The sequence below is a fragment of the Microtus ochrogaster genome, chromosome 21 (genome assembly GCF_000317375.1).
Source record: "Microtus ochrogaster isolate Prairie Vole_2 chromosome 21, MicOch1.0, whole genome shotgun sequence".
Taxonomy (NCBI): Eukaryota; Metazoa; Chordata; class Mammalia; order Rodentia; family Cricetidae; genus Microtus; species Microtus ochrogaster.
The window spans coordinates 46,589,674-46,613,480 of record NC_022022.1 but is presented as its reverse complement, the minus strand read 5'-3'; the positions used below and the strand labels follow the sequence as shown (position 1 = coordinate 46,613,480).

The 23,807-nt window shown below is 45.8% G+C and overlaps 1 protein-coding gene across 1 annotated transcript in view; it reads right to left on the bottom strand.

The window, feature by feature from the left end:
- Positions 1-4,321: 4,321 nt before the first annotated feature.
- The window catches only part of St6galnac3 (ST6 N-acetylgalactosaminide alpha-2,6-sialyltransferase 3), a 450,344-nt gene continuing 430,858 nt past the window's right edge, over positions 4,322-23,807 (bottom strand). The window contains exons 4-5 of the mRNA XM_005357471.3: positions 7,512-7,619; positions 4,322-6,515 (exon numbers count right to left, since the gene is read on the bottom strand). Coding sequence (XP_005357528.1) covers positions 6,329-6,515; positions 7,512-7,619 — 295 coding nt within the window. The 3' untranslated portion in view covers positions 4,322-6,328. The remainder of the gene's footprint in view (positions 6,516-7,511; positions 7,620-23,807) is intronic.

Sequence of the window (23,807 nt, the reverse complement as noted above, 5' to 3'; positions counted from 1 at the left end):
CAGAGGGCAGAAGGCACTCTCCAGTGTAAGCAGTTAGTGCACTGGATTGACTGTTAATACACCTGGCAGAGCAAGAAAGAAGCTGTAGCTTAGCATTCCGTGGTGTGGTCACGCATTCCGTGGCGTGGTCACACAATCCGTGGTGTGGTCACGCATTCCGTGGTGTGGTCACATATTCCGTGGCGTGGTCACGCATTCCGACTGCCAGTTGTGCACTGGCTGAAGGAACACAAAAGGTATTAAGAGTCATACCTCTGCATGATGGCGAGTGTTTCCAGAGAGCTGTCCTTAGGAGGAAGATCCACCCTGAACGTGGTAGCATCATTCCACGGGCTGAGGAGAAGAAAGCCAGCTGTGCCTAAGTGCCTCTTCTCTATTTCCCAGTCAGCATCGTGGAGCAAGTCACTTTTGCTGCCTCTTGACCTTGGCTGCCAGGATAGACTGTACTCCTCTGTGAGCCCCCAAACCCCAGAAATTCCACAGCCTGGCAAAGCCTTCTCTTGTAATGTATGCTACTGCACCCTGGATGTCCTTCTGCGTTAGACATAGAGCATATTGAAAACCTCAGCCACTGTTTCTATTAGCTCTGTTAACCCATACCCATTTCTCCTGTCATAAAAAAAAACCTAAAACTTGCTAATTGTTCTTTGCCAAACTGTAAACTTCATCCTAAGATGTCTATAAAAAAGCATTATAACTCCAGGAAACAAGTCCCTTACCAGCACATGGTCCCCTCTGTAGATAAGTGAATACAGGTCCCAAAGGGGCATGAGCATCTGCAGCAAAGACCGTGTGACCCTCATGCACTCATGAGCGAAGCATCAGTGTACCCCATGTAATAGAACTGCTATTTATTCAGCACCAGTGACGGTGATGCAAAACACAAGCAATGAGCACTCGGCAGCAGGCCGGGTAGCAAGGGTCTATCAATGCTCAGGTTTCGATCCCTTTGAAGTTCCTTAGAAGAAACTGCTCAATATGTCAGCAAATACAAGGATGTGGCACTTGGCTATTTATTCATGGAACAGTCTTCACCTTCACGGAGACAGGCTTCTGCTTTTCTGCCGTCTCTAAAGCACGAAGAGGCCTCTTTGTAGAGAAAGAGGCACTTTCCCACCTCAAAAACAATTTTGTGCCTATTCTGAAAAGCAAAGAAAAAAAAGTAAAGGTTTTAAAAACAACGGAATGAGGTTTTGTGTGCTGTTACAATGTCCAAGGACAGCTCTGTCTCAATGCCTTTGCAATTTACATGCAATTTTATTCTGGTAGTGTCTCTATGGTCAGCAAAAGCAACAACAAAACAGAACACTACTTCCGAGCTACGGGAACCATTTAAATAGAGTCTGATGCATAATTTCAAAATTCTCCCTGTGTAACAGCACCATATAAGTGGACTCTGAAATTGTGCATACTGATTGGATCCTGTGGCACATTGGGTGTTTATATACATTGCAGGCGGATATGTGGCCTCAACCACATACCAACCCACACAGTTGAACTGGTGTGAGGATGAGGACTATTCCGCCCCGAGTCTAAGCCATGAGCAATGCTCCAGGTTAGCAAGCATCACCGGAGAGCTCCTCTGATACCAAGGCTTGGTCCTCCTCAGTAACAAAACAGGAAGAAACACACTTCTGTGTTCTCTATATGAGTCTTGGCATCTCATGACAATAGAATGCTTTGGTCTTAGCAACACGGGTGTATGGGACAGCACTGAGGGTCTGCCCTCACTTGTACAAAACAACTGTGCAGCTCAGGGAGCTGATCCCTGATAGAATCCGTTCTGGTGGAGCCTTTGTTTCCTTGGGTAGATTATTTTGCTAAAACACATATGCATTTCTGCCAGTAATGATTCTGTGTTTTAAAGAGCCCAGTGGAAAGCGTTTTGGGGAAAGAGACAGGTGATGAGATTCGGGGTGTCAGGACTGCCAGCAGACTGCTTTACAGTCAATGTTGAGCTGCCTTTACTTCCGTAAATCTGGTTCCTTGACTGCAGGCTAACGGGGCGGGACTGGCAGCTTTTCCAGGCGCTTCCTTTCATCTCGGCCATTAGTGTGCTCAGAAAGCACATCACTGGCTCCCGTAGTCATGGGATCTCTTCACAAGGAGAATCAAAGGAGGAACTCTCACCAGTTAGAAATGAAGTTAAGACCCCACTTCTCTTGCGATTGTAATTCACACGCCCTAGGGTACATCAACTGCCCCAGAAGATGGGGTTGAGTCTCCCATTTGACATGGCATATTCAGTGCATCTGAGAAAAGAATGTCAACCGTCTATTTACACTGTCTTGTTTCTCAAAATCAAACTGACCTCACAGTTAACGTCCAATTAACCCTACCAGGTGAAGTAGTGTTGTCTTTTTCCCAAGAAGGCCATGAGTGAGTCTTTCCGGGGGTTGCATGCCCCACTGGAGGTCAGCAGGCTCCCAGTTCACACTCTTGCTCTCCATTCAGCTGGTCCACACCAAAACCTCAGAGGACGGTCTCCCTGCACAATGACCCCTTCCTCACCAGTCACAGTGCAATGACTGTAGACCATAAATCATGCAAACCCAGAGCTGCCTCCAGCCTGTGTGAACAGGAGGACCATGGTTCATGTTAGCCTGAATGCAGTCTACTGCAGGGTTCTTCAGTGTGACTTGGGCGAGCTTTGGATGGGAGAGTCTGCTGATACAAATTGCTGTACTTATGGGTCTACTTGGTGACAGCTGTACACCTGATTGTGTTTGTTCTAGATGGGTTGTTCCTCTGGCCAGCCATCGGGAATGGCATTATATATTCCTAGCAATCAGTACATTTACTTTGGTTGTGAGGGTTTTTTTTTTTTAATCTTATCAGGATTCAAAATGTAACCCAAAGAATTTCAACTCAAGTCAGAAATAGGGTCTTCTGTGAGTCACACATAGGCAAAGAATATAGAATCTCATGTATGCTTTCACATATAATAAGTATTTATGTATGCATATACATGTTCACATATTACATGCACAGATGGACTCCATGATCATATATACAAACATACCCTCAAATTCCCCATTGCTTTCTCTTGGATAGTTTTGTCACGAATACAAAATCATTTTTATCATAAAAATGTACATCAACATGACTTATAGATAGGCTAACTTCAAGGGGATGTTAAAACCCTTTAACTTTCCCCTTGGTTCTTCAAGATATCCAAAGAATTAGAGATAATGTGTCTCAGGACTGAGTGCTCCAAAGTCTTGCTCTCTGCACTGTCCAATTGTGGGACTCTGTTAATTACTACCCACTGCAGGAAGAGGCTTCCCTAGTGACGGTAATGATCTACAGATACAGTAATATGTCACTAGAACTCATGCTACTGATAAGCTTGTTTGTGTATGCATATGCATGATTGTGTGCATGTATCTCATGTATGTGGGTACCCACAGAGGCCGGAAGAGGTCACTGGATCACCTGAAACTGGAGTTGGAGGTAGTTGTGACTGCCTAAGTGCGTGCAGGGAACTGCTGGGAACCAAACTGGCTCTTCTGGAAGAGCAGCCAGTGCTTCGATGTGTCAGCTCAGCTCTCCGGGCCTGGCCTGTGGTTTTGAATGGCAGACATGTGTGCTGAATGCAGAAGTCTACGGTCATTTTCTGTCGTCCATTTGTCTAGCACCTTAGATGACGCCAAAACATCTTTCTTTTCACTATTATCAACTGATACATAGGATAGCTATGCACCAGTGCTGAGTGAGCTCATTTAGCTTCCCCTTGAGTGGATGGGGATAGTCTCTCAGTGGACAGGAACCTGTGGGGATGACTGGAACTGTGTGTGACAGAGTCTCCCTGAATGACCCTTTGCCTTTCTTAGCAAGTCCAAGAAGCAGAACTTCTTCTTCACATGGGAGAAATGAGAGTTTGCATTTCTACCAGAACGAAGGCTGGAAGAAAGGAACAGGAAATGGAAGCAGAGAAAATTATTACTACAGAGAAAAGCAAATCCTGAGTCAGTCAAAGCCCTGACTGATTGCAAAGGAACTCAACTGGGTCACCATAAAATGTTTTTTGTTTCCTCAAGAGATAAAACAAGAAGGGAGAAAGAGGGAGGAGGAGAAGTGGGGGAGGAGAAGAGAGAATGAGAATAGAAGGGGAAGGGGGGATCATGTCCCACTTTACCATCCCATAGCTGGCTGGCATTAGATAGAGCCTGCCTTTTCCACACACAATGTGAGGAAGAGGGGGTGTGGCCAAAGTCCCCTTGAGAAAAAGCTATAGGAAGGAGGAGAGCAAGTTCTTGAGTTTCTCATCAGTGAGCACCCAAAACAGAGTTGGCCTCCACTAATAGACGGCAACATGAATCAGCTACGCCATCCCTGGAAGCATTCTGATTAACCGAGGGTTTGTTTTATGTGAAGGTAGAACTTCTGTGTCGTGACAGAGAGAAAAATCAACAGCTTCCATTAGAATTTTACCAGGGGTATTATTTATTTTCCTGTAAGTGGGCATTTCAATCCACTCACTGCAAAAACTCACATAAGCAAACAACAAAAGAAGAACCAGTCTCTCTCCAGTGGTGAAGGTGGGGCCGGGGAACAGTTACAGGCGTGGGTGTGGGCTATCAAACGGGCAGAGGAGGACAGGAGCTTAGTGACGGAGTCCGACCCTTATTCCTAGGAAAGATCTGCCACAGTGCAGCAGATGGGGTGGACTCTTATTTCCAGCTTCGAATACATGAAGTTCAGGCTTTTGGCTTGTGAATCATTGTGCCAAGATATTCATGGATGCTCAGCAGAGTCTGAGAAAGTCAACCTCTGATACTCAAGGAGCACCAAGTGTACAGAGAGTGAAGCTGTGTCAGGCCTGGGACGGGAAACCACTTTTCTGTTGCTGATGTTCCTGAGCCCCCATTTACTCACCACCTGAACAAAGCCACTGACAAAAAGAAATCAAAACTATCTAAGCTTATAGGGCTACTGATCTAGGACACAACCATCCTTGTGGTCCTTTCTCTTAACCGTGGTAGGCTATGCTATATTGGGTAGAGAACTCAATCATTTACAGAAATGCTATTCTATATAGATATTCTACAGTAGAGCAACCTGGGACGCACGGACCCAGCTGACACAATGTGGATCAGCTGCTGGAGATGGCAGAATGTGCAGGCCACAGCCCGGCGAGGTGGTCACGGGTGTCACATGGCAGAACATATGTGACGGGGCTGCAATTGACAAAGCACTCTGGGAATTAGGCTCATCACCGTTTTACTGTCATAGCAGAACACCTGATACACGGGGGGAGGGGTGAGATGATCAGCCTCATAAAGACAAGAGCTCCGGTTGGATTTAATGATATAAAAGAACCTTTCATGTCTAACATTTGGCACTTGGCATTGATAATGTATATGAAGAGACACGCCTTGGGATTATAAAATAGAAATTTGAATTTAAAAATATATATTATGAATATGGTAGGATACAAATTAATGCAAAAATATGGTCTGCTCTCCCTGTCTCACGATGTCACGAAGCGCATCGTTTTTGCAGAATTGGGTGTGGAAGCAGAGCGAGGAAACCCTTTGGTTATGTTTCAGAAATGTTTTCACAGTATGTGTTTCTACAGTGCTGCAGCTGTACAGCTAGCACGTTAATATTTAGTACTCGAGCAAAAATAACTAAACATTAATGTAGGTCATCGGTCTAATATGTTTAGTCACGCTGTTTTGAGTAGGAAGAGCACAGCCGACAAAGTGAAAAGTTTGTCAATACCTGCTACTTGATACCTTTTGAGTCAAGTGTCTGAGATAGTCCGGTAATCCCGAGGGGCAGGAATTACGCAACACCTTCATTGCTACATTTAATCAGGTAGGTGGCCTGAGGCTTTAGCTGCGAGACACATGGAAGGAAGATGGCATCAAAGAGAGATGCCTACCCTCTCTCAGGCTAACTGTGGCACGATATCTATACCCTGATAGAATTACTTGGGACAGTGTTTGGCAGTCAGCCATTTTTCCAAGATGGTGGAGCTGCCCACATACTGAGTGACCTTGCCTGAGAAGGTCACATCCGTCTCTTCCAACGCCTCTGTCAGGAATTCTGAGCAGCTAGCTTGAAAGACGATCTTCCTGTTCTCTGTACTCACAGCTGCCGTGTCATTGGCCTTCCATAGGTAAGTCATAAAGTGCAGTACGTAGGGCTGAACCGCCAGAGAGAACAGAATGAACGGGAGCCCCTCCCACAGAACGCCGAGTCCGGATTGCTAGCAGAGTCGCCGTCCCCATCGAGAGTGGTCAGGACCCTGACGGTCATGAACAACCTTGCCCGCGCTGTCATCTTCAGAGCTGCAGTGCCGCGATCGGGGGAGACAACATCAGGACACGGTCCAGTTTGGGTGTGTGAAGATTATTCTGTGCTTCTCGGCCCACTTGGCAAACACTCTCTTCTCGGTGATGAAGCGGTGTCCCCCGTGGGGGGCGTGTTCGTGGAGAAGATACTCGTTACACTCGTCTTTGCCTTGCTCATAGTAATGGTAGGGGACTTTCCTATACCCTTCTGTCCTGGAAAAGAAGACAGGAGAGGGAAGGGTGCCAAGGGTGAGGCAGGCATTTACAAGAAGCCATGACGTGCCCAGTAAATGCATCTACTTATAAACCCTCCTCCACGGACCCAGTTAAAAGCTATTGCAGACGAAAGCTTTTAGGAAGAAGGACCAGTTCTTAGTGCCCTAATAGATCAAATACAATCTACACATCACACTAATTGCATTCAGACACGCGGCCTGCATGCCGAGGAGGGGAAGGGATGAGATGAAACAAGCCTTACACAGCCCAATGCTCTGGAACCTCCCAGTGAAGTTTGGGGTTCCTCTGTGGTTTTGAGACATAGCTGTTAGAGTGCAGATGTCTAATCATGAACACTGACCCAGGGTTACGTGTTAACAGGATGATTAAATGCTCTCTGCCTCTTATCGTGCGAACGGTCGGTAGAGGAACCGTATTCCACCACCACGAGGACGCATGTGTTTGGCAATCTGATTAGACGCGATCCTGCCAGCACCCACACACTCACTTAAACTAAGAGTCTGGCAGATTAGTCACACATTACTGAAATGAAATCCTCAGGAACTCTTGTCGAGCTGAACGTTCCTCTGAGGCATCAGGGCATTTTCTCCTCTGAGCAAACAGAGCCGTTGGCTGACAGCTGTCCGTCAAGCCTTCAGAGGGACGAGCCGTGGAAACCTTGATCTCACAAATTAAATCACCACTGAACTCATTCCAGATTTTCAAGCCCCGAGTCCCAGAAATGCGACTGATTTAGGGGAAAGTGTCCCTTCTGACGTGTGACATTAGACTGCCGTAGGTATTGTTTTCTTTCTATCACTCCTAAAAGTCAGAACATGACGTGCTGGCAAGAACATGGCATGTTGGCAAAGAGCACCCGGAAATAATCGTCATCTGATCTATTTCTCAGATTTATGGCATTAGAACGAATTGTGATATTTTGACAAGATATCCGAATTGGAGTTGCACGGAAATAATTTCCCATGCTCTTACTTGCAATAGGTGTCATTTATCATCCCGTAGACGTGGATACTGTAACAGGCGTCCATGGCCAGGATAAAGGTAAACCAGCCCGTGCTGAGATAGGAGCCGGACTGGACCCTGGAGGAACAGAAACAGGAGAAGTGAAATGCAGGGCAACGAGGAAGTGCAGTAAGAAACAAGCCACACCTTATCAAAACGGCAGCACCCGGTATCGGGGGAGCACTGAGAAACCTGACAATCTGTCAAGGATACACACTTATTTTGAGTTATCTCTGAATAATTTATGGGCACCCTTAACTCTTTCTACCTTAAGCCTCAAAGCTGCGCTGGGTGGAGGAGAAGCCATATGGCAAATATCCAAGTCGAATAATCCTGTTGCCTTCAGGTAAAAAATAATTTGTCTTTCCATAAGACAACAAATTAGGGGTGTATATCAGAGGATGGGTTTGCTGTAGGTTGCTTGAAGCGCTGATGAGCACTGAATGACAATGGTGTCTTGTTTACCTGGGCGCAGCACTTTCTCATCTCCTCAGCTCCTATTACATATTTTAAGGTTGTGTTTGTGTGGGTGTGAGTATGGATGGGGATGTGGGTGTATGAGCATGTGATTGCATGCGTATGTGGATGTGTGCTGATCTCCAATCTCGGCTTCTACGTGTAAAGTAGGCACAGTGTGGGTCAACCTGGACTATGAAAGCATCCAAATGTTTTCTTTCCTAAGCAAACTCGCAGGCATCAGGAGACAAGCTTCTTCCTAAGACTTGGCTCTGGCCTCTTGGACCCAGTTTATGGGACACCTTTAATGTGCCAATTACTCTTATAGATGCTATAAATACAGAAGTCATGCCCAGTGTTTCCATCTTTACACTGACTGGAAGGTTAGATTTACATCCCAGTTACTCTATAAAGTTTCTCGGGGCATGCTTCTGTGATAAGGGTAACGTGACTGAGGGTGGTGAGAGAGGTCAAGGCTGTGCGAACCATAGAAGGGAAAATATTTTAGGAAGATCAAACAGCACAGGTATACCCCAAACATGGAAGTGAGCCAAGCCTGGTTTGATTAAATCATCCACAGCCCTCCCCGAACAGAGACAGCGCTCACTGCAGGGGTCTGCCAAAGGCAAATGGTTCAGGATGGATCTCTGTTCCTGTCCTCAGCCAAGCTCAGCGAATTCATTCCAAAGGCTCCATTGTCTCTCTCCTGACATCTCTTCCTGCAGAGACAAGTGGATTGCCCCAAGTTATCTGGCGGCTGTGCGGCAGCACTTCCCTCTGGACGCAGGACTGGCGGGATGTCACCCAGTTCATCCGCCAACTAACACACACCCATCCACACTCTAGGTGCAGCCTCCAGCCAGAGGCCAGTGGTCTGTCGATGCCCAGAACCCAGGACTGTGGATCTAAATCCTTAGCATGATGCCACTCATGGGTCTGAATTAGAACCCCTCCTCCTTCCCGACTCCTGTCAACCCAGAACTATGCAACATTTCAGGAATTACATGAAATCCCAGCATCTGCATCTCCTGGTTCATATTTTCTACATGGAGTCTAGAGTTGGCCCTCTGTGTCTGTGGGATACTGGAACCTGGATCCCCCCATCTATCCAAATGTTCAGGTGCTCAGACTCTGGTCTCCTCTAGGTTAATTATAACTAATATAGTCACCATGTCGTTGAAATAGGAGTGGCAGGCCACTTCCCACCACCCGGCTAGCTTTGCCAGAAATAATTACACAGAAACTGTATTCTTTTAAACACTGCTTGGCCCATTAGCTCTAGCCTTTTACTGGCTAGCACTTACATATTGATCTAACCCATTTCTAATATTCTGTGTAACACCACGAGCTGGCTTACCAGGAAAGATCTTAACCTGCATCTGTCTGGAGTGGGAGAATCACGGCAACTGCCTGTTCTGTCTACTCTGCCTAATTTTCTGTCCTATCAGGGCCAAGCAGTTTTCTTTATTAGTTAACCAATGAAAGCAACAGATAAAAGACCCACCTCCATCACTATGTCGTTGGAATACTGTATTATGTAAAAACGAGAAGAAATCAGTCTGATAATGATTTGTACTGATACTCTTTCCACTGTGTAGAGGGAATTAGGATCTACAGTTGACAGAACCCAGAAATCCAGAACCTGTGGACACCGAAAGCCATGTGTTCCAGAGACTGAACCACAGTGAGTTGTCTACTGTTCTGTGGGATAAATTAGCAGTGATATACAAGTATGGGCTGTGTGCTCCATGAGTGGGAAGGGGTTGGACAGAGGATAGACAAACTATAGAACAAAGTTCTTATTACACAGTTTAGCCAAAGGTGTTCTGTATTCTAGGGTCTCAGGAGCATCAAGGAAGCATTCTGTTTATTAAGATTAGGATCAGAAGACATGAGCGTTATAACAATGTTTTCAGAATATTTTATATGGACATTCTGTAGGTGTACTGAATTTGCATGACCATTGTTCTTACTGGATTATATGTTCACTTTTCGTCTTGATTCTTCCAAATTTTTTAAACCTATTTTATATCCTTTCTATACTTCTTCAGGAGAAGCTCAGCTAGACACAGAGATTACTAAAATCACAGCACTTGTTACAATGGGCTGCATTTGTTTGAATGCTTATATTTGTTAGACCCAAGCACAGCAATTGTTCTTATTTTGTGGAGGGGAAAGATCTTACTGTGTTGATCTGTTATGACCTGATAAGTAGAGGGACTCACATTAACGCAATTGGTCACCATCCAATACAACACACCCAAAGCCTGGGTGTTAAAATCAGAACACAGTGGGGTGTAGGCTGACATAAAAACATACCTGGTCCCACAATGCACTGTGACTGCTGACTGAAACAGGGCACTAGAGACAGTTCACATGATCTCTTTGAGTCAGAGTCCTTGTTTCTAAGTGAGGGGACTGAACTCGCTCATATCTCATATTGCCAATCTTAAAATCCAGTGATTCTGGGTTGCCAGAGAGTATGTTATCATCCTCCAGCCTCAACCAGTGAGCTCTGCACCATGTTGCAAGTGTGTTGATGGCACAATCAGTGAGCACATGAATCACGTGACCAGCTGGGCTCACTGGCACTATGGGCATGAGAGCAATGTCTGTGAATACGTGGACAGAAGGAAGAAAACAAAAAACTTTTTACTTCATGGTGAGACTGGAGACCATGACCAAGGCTTTTTTAGAAGAGATGCTCTTTGTCTCTTTCTTGCATCTTCTATGAGCAGGTTTTGTGAAGACAGACTACCGTGGGACCAGGGCAGTGTGGAAAAGCATTAATTTCTATGAGAATAAATATAAAGAATGACAGACGATGCTTCAATTAATATGAGAACCTTCCACTGTATCTCAGGATAAATGGGGAACCCAAATGATGGCCTAGCTCAGGATAAATGGGGGTCCTCTGTGCAGTATCTGGAACTTGGCAATGCATGGAAGCTGTCCTGCCCTCTTCTGGCCCAACCCAGTAATTTCTGAAATCTTGACAGTAAGCATTCAAATATGAGCCTTGGAGGAGACGCAGGACACAGGCGTCCTGGTATGGCTATTATCTGTACTCCAGGAAAAGGGGGTCAGGAGTTTTTAACTTTGGCAATTGGCCAAAGATCTTTCCACTTTACAAAATAATAAGGACTTAGAAAATCCCACATTTATGACATTCCGTTCCTTCTAGGCCTGGCCTGATTTGTTTCCAGATAGACAACCCACACTAATTAGCCCCGAAGCTTCCCCCAACATTATGTGTTGTGTTTGATTTACATGGGGGGAGAGTCCCACCGCCCCTGTGCCCTGTCCTAAAAACTGGGCTTAATTATACAGTTACATTATTTTCCCTTAACATCTCTGGTAGTTTGAGACTTGAAATGTCATGTTGTTTCCTACCTATAGTATATGCTAGGGTTTTCACGGGGCCTTCTTCTCAAATACTCTGAGTTAATGTTCCTCTAGGACGTTCAACCCGGGGACACCTCAAAAACAAGAGCCTGGCAGAATCTGAGGCCTTGGAACAGTGGCTCTCAACCTTCAATACAGCTCCTCATATTGTAACCCCCAAATTATTCCATTGTTACTTTATAATTAATGTAAATATCTGCTATGGGGGTTGCGACCCACAGGTTGAGCATAACTGCCTTGGAGGAACTCACTGGTCTTGGTGGGAGCTAGCTCTGGTCATTCACATAGGGGTGCCGCTTCCAGGTCCCTGTGCTGATGCTTGCTGTATGAGTGTAAATTGTACCTGTGTAGACCTTTTAAGGTTCAATAATGACAACTACAAGAAAGACTGTACTGGCCTACGAGGACTTGTTCACACAACTCAGTGCGCAGAGATCTGGGATAGGCATCAATTGCCTTACAAATGCTTAAGTCTCTTCTGGGACACATATGATGTTGTAACCTGTCACTCACGCACACAGCACTATGGACCAGCTGGCCTTCAGCCATAGCAGTGGATGCAGCTCCCATATTTGGGGATCGATAAAAACAATTATCACCATCTACAAATAAACCATCATGTTTCCCACAGGGATGATAAGGGAACTGGAGCCCCTGGTTCAGTGCAATTGCAAAGCTGGAATTAATGCTGTGGAATAATGAGCCATGCAGGAGGAAAGAAAGGCAGGGCTCTTCCCAGGAAGCTATCAATCACTTGTTTCCACCGGCCAGATTCTGTATCCCCCTGCCCCTTAGTAATCAAGATACTTAAACCTGGAAACCACTGAATGGACTCGCTCATCACTTAGAAAAATGGTACTGTCAACACACAGATCTAGCGCATGCTTTTAGGCATATCACTTGAAGTATCTCTCCTCGAGTTTATCACTGATAAATATATAAGCCTCTTTACCCGTCCATGTTTCCCCGTTACTTGTTATCTAGAGGTCACGGCATAAAGATACCAACTTGTTGTCTGTCGAGCTATTATTTACTTATTTTCACTAATTTCAATATTTTTGACCATGACATCTTTCCTTGTCTGCTGCTCTGGTTTCTCTTTTCACTTTTGGAAACACACTGTGATGTTCTTTTTCTCTCCTCTTTTCTTCTAGATACGACCAAGGGGGAGGAACTGAGAACTCCAACATGGCAACTCTTCAACAGAAAATCGAGTAATGTTGAATGTATTAATTCAACACCTGGCTTCCCAGTCATCCAACACCACTGCTTCAGTGACTTAGAGTTTGGATGGGAGACGTTTATGTTTTGGTGGGCCAAATAACTTTCTCTGGGCCAGCCATGGTGCTGTGGGCATTGCGGATGCCAGAGTTCTTTGTGTGGAAGTGGGCTGAGCAGCTCTGCTGCTTCACACCCCTTTGACACAGGCTTTCTGAGGAAAACAGAAGATTCCTGCACACACACACGCGCGCGCATACACACACACCATCTGGTTTAAGATAATCTCTAACTCTAAAACACTAGGTTCTCCTCAGTAAGCATTCCCAATCTGCTTCACTCCTGTCCCTCTGCCGCCTTTTCGATCCCGGTCAAGCATCCTACTTTGTCCCCTTTCTTCACGAGGCTATCTGAAGCCATTCGCGTTCAGTCTGAGCTTTGAACTAGGAATCATCAACTTCAGCTGGACTAGAGCTACAGAGAACGTCTTGGTCTGCAACGGGAATGTGTCTGAGGAGAGGGAGGGGGGGTCAGGTGGAGAAGAGAGGACAGAAGACTCTGGATGACCTGCTTTCTAATGAGATGGTTCCTCGAGGGTCTTTGACTCAAGCCTTGTGGCCTCCATTCTACTTCTTCCATGAGCCAGTGGAAGCTGGGTCACTCGACTCACATTTCAAAGGCATTAGAAATATTTATCAAACCTGAAAAAGCTCAAGGCTCTCCCTATAATGGAGGTATATTGGTGAACACACTATTGGCTATCTGCTATATCTGGGAGTAAAGGGGGAATTTTTAAAAAGAATGAATATTTCATGTCTTGTTTTAACATTATTGAACCTCAGTTCTCTCATCAATAAACTACACTGACAATAAATAACAGGAACTTTCCAGATACCTGGAAGAAAGATAGCTGGCAGAATACAGATTATTTAATTAAAAATATTCTTTCTTCCATTCCTTTCAAAAGAACAGGGGGAATGAAATCATTACAGAGAGAGAACCTTGGCAAGACGAACGGCGCATTCCCATCAGCGGCAGCGAGGGACCCAAGCTAATATCGTGCAGCCATCCTTTTCCAAGCAGACCTCCGCCATCTGCAACTTGTATGACATTGTGCCTTGTTCTACAGGATCCATGGAAACGGCAAGGAATTTGCTGTTGACGCTCAACGTTTGTGCCCTCCATCCAGGGGTGGGGAGTTTTCTCTAGAAATCAGGCAGTGGAGTTGAACCTTCTGCAGATGGATATAAAACATTCAACTGGATGAAAACATCTTCTAGATGGTAACTTTGGTGGGGGCATGGTTTAGAGACAGGGTTTCTTTGTAGCTTTGGAGCCTGTCCTGGAACTCACTCTGTAGACCAGGCTGGCCTTGAACTCTGCCTGCCTCTGCTTCCCGGGGGCTGGGTGAAGACACCAAGTCACAGGAATGCAAAGGTAGAGAAGATGGCAGACAGGCTCTAAGTATATGAAGAAAGCAGTAGTAGGTTCAGAAGAGGACTAAGCTCCCAACCCATCTGATGTCTCATAGTGTCCATGTGGAAGGCGGAGGCAGCCCAAAGCGTCCCCGCCACAGAATCAGGGGCCTGCTGGGTAGCAGCGACGGCGGTAACTCTGTACAAATGAAGCACAGGGAAAGCTGTGTTCTCTTCTAAACGTACATTTAAAAGTAAAATGGTGTAGCTCGCAAGTATGATTTATGACTGCAGTGGAAACAGAAGATACCACTCACAAAAATTACTCTGTTCATTTGTCTCAAATTCAAAGTTTATTTTGTTCTTTTTACTGTTGTCTCAGCTGGAAATGCTGATTGCTAGGATCCCATTTACAGGAGGCCCTAAGACCTCAGCACAGCTGATGTCATGTTAGAAGGTTCTGGCCTTCAAGCCTAGCGTGTAGGCCGCAACACCTGCCAGAATGGGAACAAACACCTAATCCATCAAAGACCTTTTCTGTAGTTTCAGGATCAAGGAAAGTCCTTAAATGTACTAAACTTTTTGGTTCCTGCTAACTGTTCTTGCTAACCAAAGTGTGTCAACCTGGTTGTGTTTTTGTACATAAGAGACAAAGAACAGTGAGGCTTGGAGTTGCATCAATTGGGCGAGTTCTCCTTGCGGCTGACAGCCAGCAATGCTGACTTTTCTATTAAGTTTTAATAGTGTCCGAGTGTTCTCTGGTCGAATTACCTTGTAGCATTCTAGAGACCCTAGCAAAATTTGCAGAGACTGAGATGTGGGGATACCGGGAACCTCAGATCACCTGGGACAATAATGTGGGGGGACAGACAGTTCCCAGGGGGTGTGCACCCTGAGATGTCCCAGGGTCCTGGGGACTTCTAATGACTCTGCTCCTGTTGATCCAGTGACTCCCAACACCCATACCCTAAAAGTCACCTGGATCCATCCCTTGGGAGGTGAGCTTGTTCGTGGAGTCTTCTGCGTAGGACACTTAGGAAAAACTGGCTGTGGACCCAATTCCACTGTCTGTGATCTGTGTGGTGGCCACCTGTGGTTTCTTTATTATTGCTATTCTTTGTGTCTCTCTGTTTTTATAATTCTGTTGGCTGAAAGAAAGGGAGCAGTCCCGATACACCATTGAAGTGTATGTTAAAACACTTTGAAGTTTTATGGAGAAGAACAGATATAATCTCTGACTTTTGTCTGGGAAACTGGACCTTCTGTGGCATAGACTGACCCTCTATTAGAATCGGGTGGCCCGGTGACAGGAGTCTGAACCCCTAGGCAGTTCAGGCTCTTTAAAATGCCCTGACTAGAAGATACTTGGGCCACCCTGACTGATTTCCCTACATTGACCAATGACTACCATGGGGCAAGACCCCCACCTTGGATTAAGACAAGTGTCCTCTCTATGAGGACCTGAGTCCTCTTGGCCTTCCCAGGTGGCTCAGAGAAACCCAAATTTCTGCCTGATCTCTTTGCACTGCTGGAGGAAGCTGGCTCTTTCCTTGTGTATGTACCAGAAGGTCCCTCAGCTCACTGGAACTGGGGGCTGGAACAGTTCCCTGTGCTGGGAGGGTAGGGGAAGAGGAAATTCTTATACCTCCCTCCCTCTCCCCTTCACCATGAAGAACAGCTCTGGCTACTGCATCCCTGAAAGGAATTTCCCTGGGGGGTAGATGTAGCCCCCATTCTCCCCTGAAGGGAGGTACCTCAAGTGGGGCCCACAACCCAGGGGTCCTCACCCTTCCCCTTTCATGGTTTATGTCTCCTTCTGAGCCAATGGTCTGCATAATTGGAAAACTTGGAACCCACCATGCCCTGAAAACCCTCAGGCTTCCATTGGCCTTCTCTAGGCTTTAACCAGCCAACCTGGGATCACTGTCAACAACTCCTAGCTTCTCTCTTCATGACCAAGTAATGGGAGGGACACACGCTGGCATGGGAGTAGGAAAGTCACCCTCAACTGAAGCAAGGGATCTCCTGTATGATACATCCCAGGCACAGTGGATTTTCCCCTCTGCCCAACCTGAATGGTACCCTGACAATGACCAAGGGGTAAGGAAGCTCTGGACGGTTTTCACCAGGCCCTTTTAGGAGCACTGAAGGCACCTGCCAGAAAGCCAGTCTGTTTAAGGGTAGTGAGATAATACAAGAGCCACAAGAATCACCTGCTGGGTTCCTGAAGCCCCATCTGCAAGGCTTACTGGGTATTCACCCCATCAACCCAGACATGCTGGAGAGTCAGCAAGCAATCACTATTGCCTTTGCTGTGTAGCTGGCACCAGATATTAGAAAAAAAAACAAAACTTCAGAAATTAGAAGAGTTTGAGCCTATGAATAGGTTCCAATTATTGGTGATTTCTCAGGTTTATAATAACCATGACTCTGTAGAAAAATGCAGAATAAAATATGGACCTGAGCGGTAAAGGCAGCAGCACTCAGAGAGGCCGGTAAGCCAGATCTCAGAGGCAGGAGCCAGAAATGCCAGGAAGAGGAGAGACTGGAGATGGACACTTACAAGCAAAAGGATCCTGGAAAAATGAAGGCTCAGCTCAGAAGAGGGAAGGAGGACACCCCATTCTTTGTTTGCAGGACCTGGCAAGGCCAGAGCTCCCTTTCACTGAGCCCCCAGGTGCCCAGAGTGAAGGGTCCAAATCCGCTAAACTCCTGGCAGACACAAGAGTGTCCCATTCAGTCCCAACAGTGATGGATGTCCAAGGGGCTACTGGACAGACTGCTCTCTTTCCCTGGATGACCTCCAGTACAGTGAATTCAGGACAAGGTATGGACCCCACCTTTCTTAGTTATGTCAGAGTGCCCCATCCCCTAATTAGGAGACTTATTTAAAAAAAAAAACAACTTTGGGCAATCATACTTTGGGGAGGCCACTGCCTATCTCACTTTGAATCTTTCTCAGGTTCCAACCTACATTCTTGTGACTTATCCCCTGTTGGAGGAACAACTCCTCTAGCCAAGTCTAGCACTTGAAATTGATGCTCAAAGTTAAGGATAATTGCAGGATTTGGCACAGTGGAACTCTGGGGTTTGAGCTGAGAACAACCCACCAGGAAAGGCTACCTGTTGAGAAGCAATTGTCATCGGTTACTAAATACCTGCTACCCCAGTAAGGGTCAAACAATATCCTATGAGCTGAGAAGTCAAACACATGACTTGTATAAAGAGACATCAGACCTCTCATTCCCTCTACTGCAGGAGGGCACAAGTCAGGAAGGCAGCCACTGCTGGAAGAGGACAGAACTGCTGTGCTGACCCTGACTTTCCAGCCAACAAAAAGGCCATGAAAATGAATGCGTTCACCTAGCCAGAAGGTCTGTGGCATTTGACCCATGGGAGCGAGAGCAGCCATGTATGACTGGTGTGTTCCTTGGTGGCTCACATCTTTAATCCCAGCACTGGGGAGACAGAGGCAGTTGAATCTCTACAAATTCAAGGTCAGCCTGGTGTACAAGAGCTAGTTCCAGGACAGGCTCCAAAGCTACAGAGAAACCGTGTGGAAACAGATGAGTGTTGGGGCTCAAAAAACCAAAAGCAAACAAACTAAAAACATAAGGAACTCACCAGTATGTTGTCTTTCCCTGAACTATAGTCATTTGGATCCACCTTTTGCTGCATTCACACACCTCTGCATGGTAGCATAGTCCACATGTCCCCCCTTGAAATGACCTCATCTATTTCTAATCCATTAACTTCCATTCAGGAAAACTGTATGACGTATCTGGTACGTGCGGGATGCTGCATTGTCTCGGGAAATAGTAAGTTCCTCTCATCTAGTCAGGTTCACCCCAGGGAGACAGACAGGAGGATTGCCTTCAAGGTGAGAACAAAGAAGACACCCCTGTGAGTGGCAAGGAACACTAACGGGGTGCCGATTTCTCCTCCAACGGCAAGGAAGAGCTGCGCTACCATTTAAGACTTAATTGTGAGCACCAGAGAGAAAGAGAACATATTTCGGGACAATGGGGATTTATATGGCTCTCTCCAGGTGTAAAAATGATGGGCACATATTGGGGCTCTGTCCCCTATCTTCTGTGGACCTCAAATCACCAACAGGGTACATTTCCATTTCAGACTGCTGGCTATGAACTAGGTTCACAAGAAGCCATGATTTATTTTTCTTCCTTACTTTCTCTTTTGAAATATTAGTGATATCTTAATGTTTCGTATTGCTATTTTTTCCCAAAGGGATGAAATTCATGGATCTTGAGAAAATATCCAGAAGAAAATTGGCAGAATTATGTTTTTTCTTCCTCATTAAATTCCTCATTAATTCAGAATTGAGAACAAGTGTAAACAACACATGAGTAAGAATAAAACTAATTGAAACTGTGCGATGATGGATGTGCTTTGTAGCGTTCAACTGTGTTATCAACTGTGGTACAAATCACAAGCAACTTCATCTCATCTCCACGCATCTCCAGCCAGGCTCCCTTGGTACATACCTGCAGGCTCTCAACCTGCACCGTTCATCAGAGAAATGGTTCATACATAAACACTTAATTTGCTAAAGTTTTTTTTTGTCCTGATAGAAATGAAAACAGGTATTACTGCTACTTTAAGGATAGGTACCCTCTGAAATATCTTTCTGGGCCTGCAAACATGTTTTTTTTTTTTAATCACCTTTGTCTCTTCCAAAGCAATGTGGCTTCAGAGTCCATCAGTAAGATAGGTCAGAGGGGAAAGGTGCTTGCCACACAAGCCTAAGGAGCCAAGTTTGATCCCCAGAACCACCATAAAGGCACAAGGTCATCCTATGACTTCTGCACGTGCACCATGATACACAAGCCCCACCCATCCGAACAAACTATACATTATTTTAAAAATGAAGATTGACAGGGATAGTCTCAAGGTTTGGTTTAGGTACAAAATATCTCATGCATACTCATGTGTTTGAATTCTTGGTTCCCAGACGGCTTGGAGCTGTTTGGTGTACTTGTGGAGCCTTTGGGAGCAAGGTCCTTGCTGGGGGTATGGATCTCTGGGGTACTAGCCTCGACTGTCCATAGCCTGGCTTCACTTTCTCTCCCATCTCTGCTTTCTGGTACCATGAGACATTAGCAAGAAGCAGTCTCAAGCTCCTCCATGGCTACTGCCATGTCTTCTCTGTCGCGGACTGTATCCCCTCAAACCCCACCACCTTCAGTTGCTTCTTGTCAGGAGTCTGGTCCTGGTTACGAGAAAAGCAGTTAAAACTGGGTCTTCCTCACTAACTGCAACTCACAAGGGTTGTGTCAGAGAGTTGTAAGTGTGCAGCTGTGTTTGTGACTTCATTCTACATGCTTTAGAATTTCAGCCTTGGTTGTGTGCAAACAACTGTCTTAAGAATTCACACATCAATTGCAGAAGAAAGGAAGGCAAATTCTCACATAAAGGTGAAGTTCCCACAGCCACTCTTCTCCCTAGACCAGATTTCCTTCCCAGCCATCTGATTTTATAGCTTTTAAATAAATCCCCATCTTTGGCTTGAGTCAATTGAAGCAAATGTATGAACAACTAAGGCTGGCTTGCTTGACCTGAGATCTTTTCTAATGCCAAGGAGCGCATCAAACACTCCAGGACTGACAAGGGACTTCTCTCCCAACAAACCTGCAGCTTATTGGCAGGCACTCTTTGATCTGATCCCACTTTTATGCCTGGACTTAAAAACATCATGGCTCTTCTCTAACCTTCCCTTCAACTTATCTCAAAATCACAGGGGCTTCGGTGTTCTGAATGCTAATCACCTTCCTCTGCCCCAGACACAGGCAGGCTTCTTCTCTCCGCTAACCTGATGAGGTAATTAGCACATGGGCCTGACTTTCCCCTTCTAGCTCTCCTTTCAGAGAGTCCTCATCAATATATGTTTTCCTGGATGACTTTTAAAAAGTAGAAGGGAAGACTGTAATCATGTCAGCGTGTATCTAAAGAGATCAAAGTGCCTCTCCTGCCCCTTCCCTTCTCCTGGCTTCCTGTCAGAACCAGAACCAGAGCCTGAGTTCACCAAGCTTTTCCTTTGGGTTACAAGGAGGAATCAGACTTGATTCTGCTTCCCAAGCTCTAGCTTCCTTTCAAGATGAAAACTTACATTTAAAAATAACTTTAAACAAGGATTTAAGGGAATGAAGCAGGGTATTTGACTCCAGAGGAGGGGGCAGGGCTAAAAGTCTCATTCCCAATGGTTGATTGACGCTACTGAGCTCCTCCTTGAACTCAAGCTAGACTCCAAGTGATAAGCCAACACAGGAAGGAAATCCAAAAGGACCGAGCAGGCTCACTCTTTCTCTACTTCCAACAGGTTAAAATTCCAGCCACTTCCTTCTGAACCAAAGCTGAAGGCCTGTCACTTTCCTGGACTATAAGCATGACTTGGGAGCAACACAAAGTAAGTTATTTGAAAGTCATATTTTTTTAATAGCAAATGCTAAGCTGTCCCCCCATTTCCTTCTTTTTAAAAATGTTTTAGGGGTTCACTAAAGGAAGGGAATTTGCTCCGAGGTTGTTAGAGGAACAAGGGACTCCAGGGAATTTGGGCATTTAGAATGTGTGTCTCTGATGTGGCCCCCATGCCTGACACTAGTGTTCATGAATAACTTCCTTCCAAACATTGAGTGTCATTAGCATCCTAAAAGCAATGCTGTATGGTTCAGGGTTCTTGCTCAAGGAACCAATGTAGGCGGAGGCTATCTGTTCATTTCCTGACTGCTCAGACCCCAGTAATCACACAGAAACTGTATTAATTACAATACTGTTTGGCCAGTGATTCATGCATATTTCTAGCTAGCTCTTACATCCTGAATTAATCTATTTCTATTACTCTATGTATCAGCATGAGGGTGTGGTTTACTGGTAAGGATCCCGTGTCTGTCTCCTTCAGAAGCTTCATGGTATCTCCCTGACTCTGCCTATTCTTTCTCTATTTCCTGCTTGGCTTTACTCTGCTCAGCCATTGGCCAAAACAGCTTCATTCATTAACCAATAAAAGCAACACTTATATAGAAAGACATCCCACATCAAACCAGGAGCCTGCCTGAATTTAGACAAAGTTAATAGACTTGACTCACTAAGCTACTTGAGTTGGGCACAGTGTTATCTACCCATAATCCCAACCATCCAGAGGTGGAAGCAGAGTACAAGGGGTTCAAAGGTAGCTTTTCCCACATAGTGAATCCAGACCAGCCTGGACTGCATGACACTCTGTCTCAAAACACTAGCAAGCAAATAAGAAGAAAGAAAGCACAGCCACTTGTGCACTATGTCAGACCATAACAACCTAGGGGATTTCCTTCTCTTAAGTGTCCCACACTTTTTCCTGTTCTTGAGATGCCTGTTGGGGGTCTTTTCAGTGTTCTGGTTGGGGTGGGTTCCATGTTGGATGGCCGTCTCTGGTGGTGTGGGGGAAGGGATGGAGGTGACAGCCTGCCTTAGTGTTTGCTAACAAGCTCAGCCACTGTGTGGGAAAAGCCCTGTATGTTTGGTACCTAAGTCATTAGATGCTGGAATGTGTCCCTCCTTGATCTGCTGAACATTTCTTACTCTGTGATGTGGCAGGAGATGGTATTACAGAGGTGGGTCCTGGAGGAGTCTAGATGTTGAGTTGTGGACAGGGTATGCCTCTGGTCGTGCCCTCAGACTGAAGGGAAACTACACATTTAGAGGTGAAATGCCGGGCACAAAACCCTGTGTGCTGAAGGTTGTTTCTCCCACTCACTATGGGCCAGATGGAGGGAACAAGCGGTGACACCAATCAATGTGGGTTTGGACAGCTTCCTCCTCCACAGCACAGACACTTCTGTTCCCGCAGCTGAATATTCCAGCGCACTCCATGCTATTCTGATCCTGAAAACTCCTTTCCTAATGAGAAACCGAAGTTAGAGGTCGCCAGCCCACACTGTCCCACACAGTGCTCACTTCCCAGTGGGCTTCACTCCGCTAGCCCTCTGTGACCCAAGCCCCTAACCTGTACCTGATGGAGCTCTAGACTTTACCTCCCCGACACAGCCTACATCTCCCTAGGGACCCTGTCACCGTGACCATTACCCAGTCCCAATTGCCACTTCCCACCACTGCTACTAAATCAGAGCTAAGTCACAGTTTACTGTCCTGGGACAGAGTCTGAGTGTTCAAACTTTTGAAAATATTCTCACAACAAAAAAGCACCTTCTTTGGGGAAGGAGGTGTGAGGCACAGCAGCCAAGGCCTTGTGGAGGCCTCGTTGGTCATTACACTTCCCCTAGACAGCTCTGTGCAGTCTTGATACGCTCTATAAAAATCAAAAAGTGAGGCAGGTCCAATAGCTTAGTCAGACCTGAATTTAGTCCCCATAATCCATGTAAGCAGAAACTTGGTGTAGTATATGCTTATCATACCAGTTCTGGGGAGGCAGAGGCAGGCAAATCCCTATAGCCTGGTGGTTTCCAGCCTTGCCAACTTCCAGGCCAATGAGAAACTTGTCCCCCCAAAATAAAAAAAGATGAAAGGGAGAGTTCACCTGAGGAGCAACACTTGAGATTGTCCTCTGGTTTATGCACTCACGCATGCACACGCACGCACGCACGCACGCACACGCTCACACACACACGCGCGCACACACACTCACACACACGTATGCATGCATGCACGCACACACACACACACACATGCACACACACGTCACAAAATGCAAAGGGAATGACGTGAGACTGTGCTAGGAATGAAGGACAATAAAGCACCTTTCTGAGGAAATAGAAGCTTTCTGACTGCTCCAGCCAATGCTTGTCCACAGTCACGGCGACTACTGGGGAAACAGCCTCCACCTATTTCCAGGGGAGGAGTTGAAACTGAGAAACTACACGCTGTGTTAGACACAAAATCAATACGGTGTGATTCAGCCTCGACAGCAAGTCTCAGTGCTCTCCTGAATCAAGTCTTTCAAGACAGAACACAACAAGAAAATAAAATTCTTCTCTGATCAAGGTAAAGAAATGATTTTTAGCTTTGCAATCATCAAGAAACTCAAAAGAACTCTGAGGTGGTTAAAGGACTGAAGCCATGCAAAACTTAATTTCATATTATAGCCTCACATGAAAGAATTTAATTTTTTCTACTTGGTACATATTGAAAAGAGATCAGTGTTTAATAAATATGATAAACATAGGTTTAGGTCTTTTAAGCAGAGGGATCGGTGGTTGGATATATGGGGGTGGGTGGGTGCGTGGATGCGTGGGTGTATATATAGATGTGTTGAGTGGGTGGATGGATGGATGGGTGGGTAGATAAGCGTGTGTATGGATTAATGGGTGGTAAGTGCGTGGGTAGATGGATGGGTAGAAGAGTATGTGGAGGGGTGGAGGGGTGGGCAAATGTGTGAGTGGACGGATGGATAGATGGGTAGATAATGTGTGTATGGATAGATGGGTGTGTAAATGGATGAGTGCATAAATGGATGGATGGTTACATGGATGGATAGGTGGGTAGGTAGGTGGGTGGGTGGACAGACAGATGGACAGACAGATGGACGGACGGATGGGTGTGGAAGTGGGGGTGGGAGAGGATAGATGGAGGGAAAGAGGAGATGTATAGATGGGTGGATAACTAGATAGGTGGGTGTGTAGGAGGGTGGATGGATGGATGGGTATGTGTATGTGTGTGGAAGGTGGGGGTAGAGGATCGGGATGGATGGAAGGATGGATGGATGGATGGGTGTGTGTGTGTATGTGTGTGTGTTTGGAAGGTGGGGGTAGAGGATGGGGAT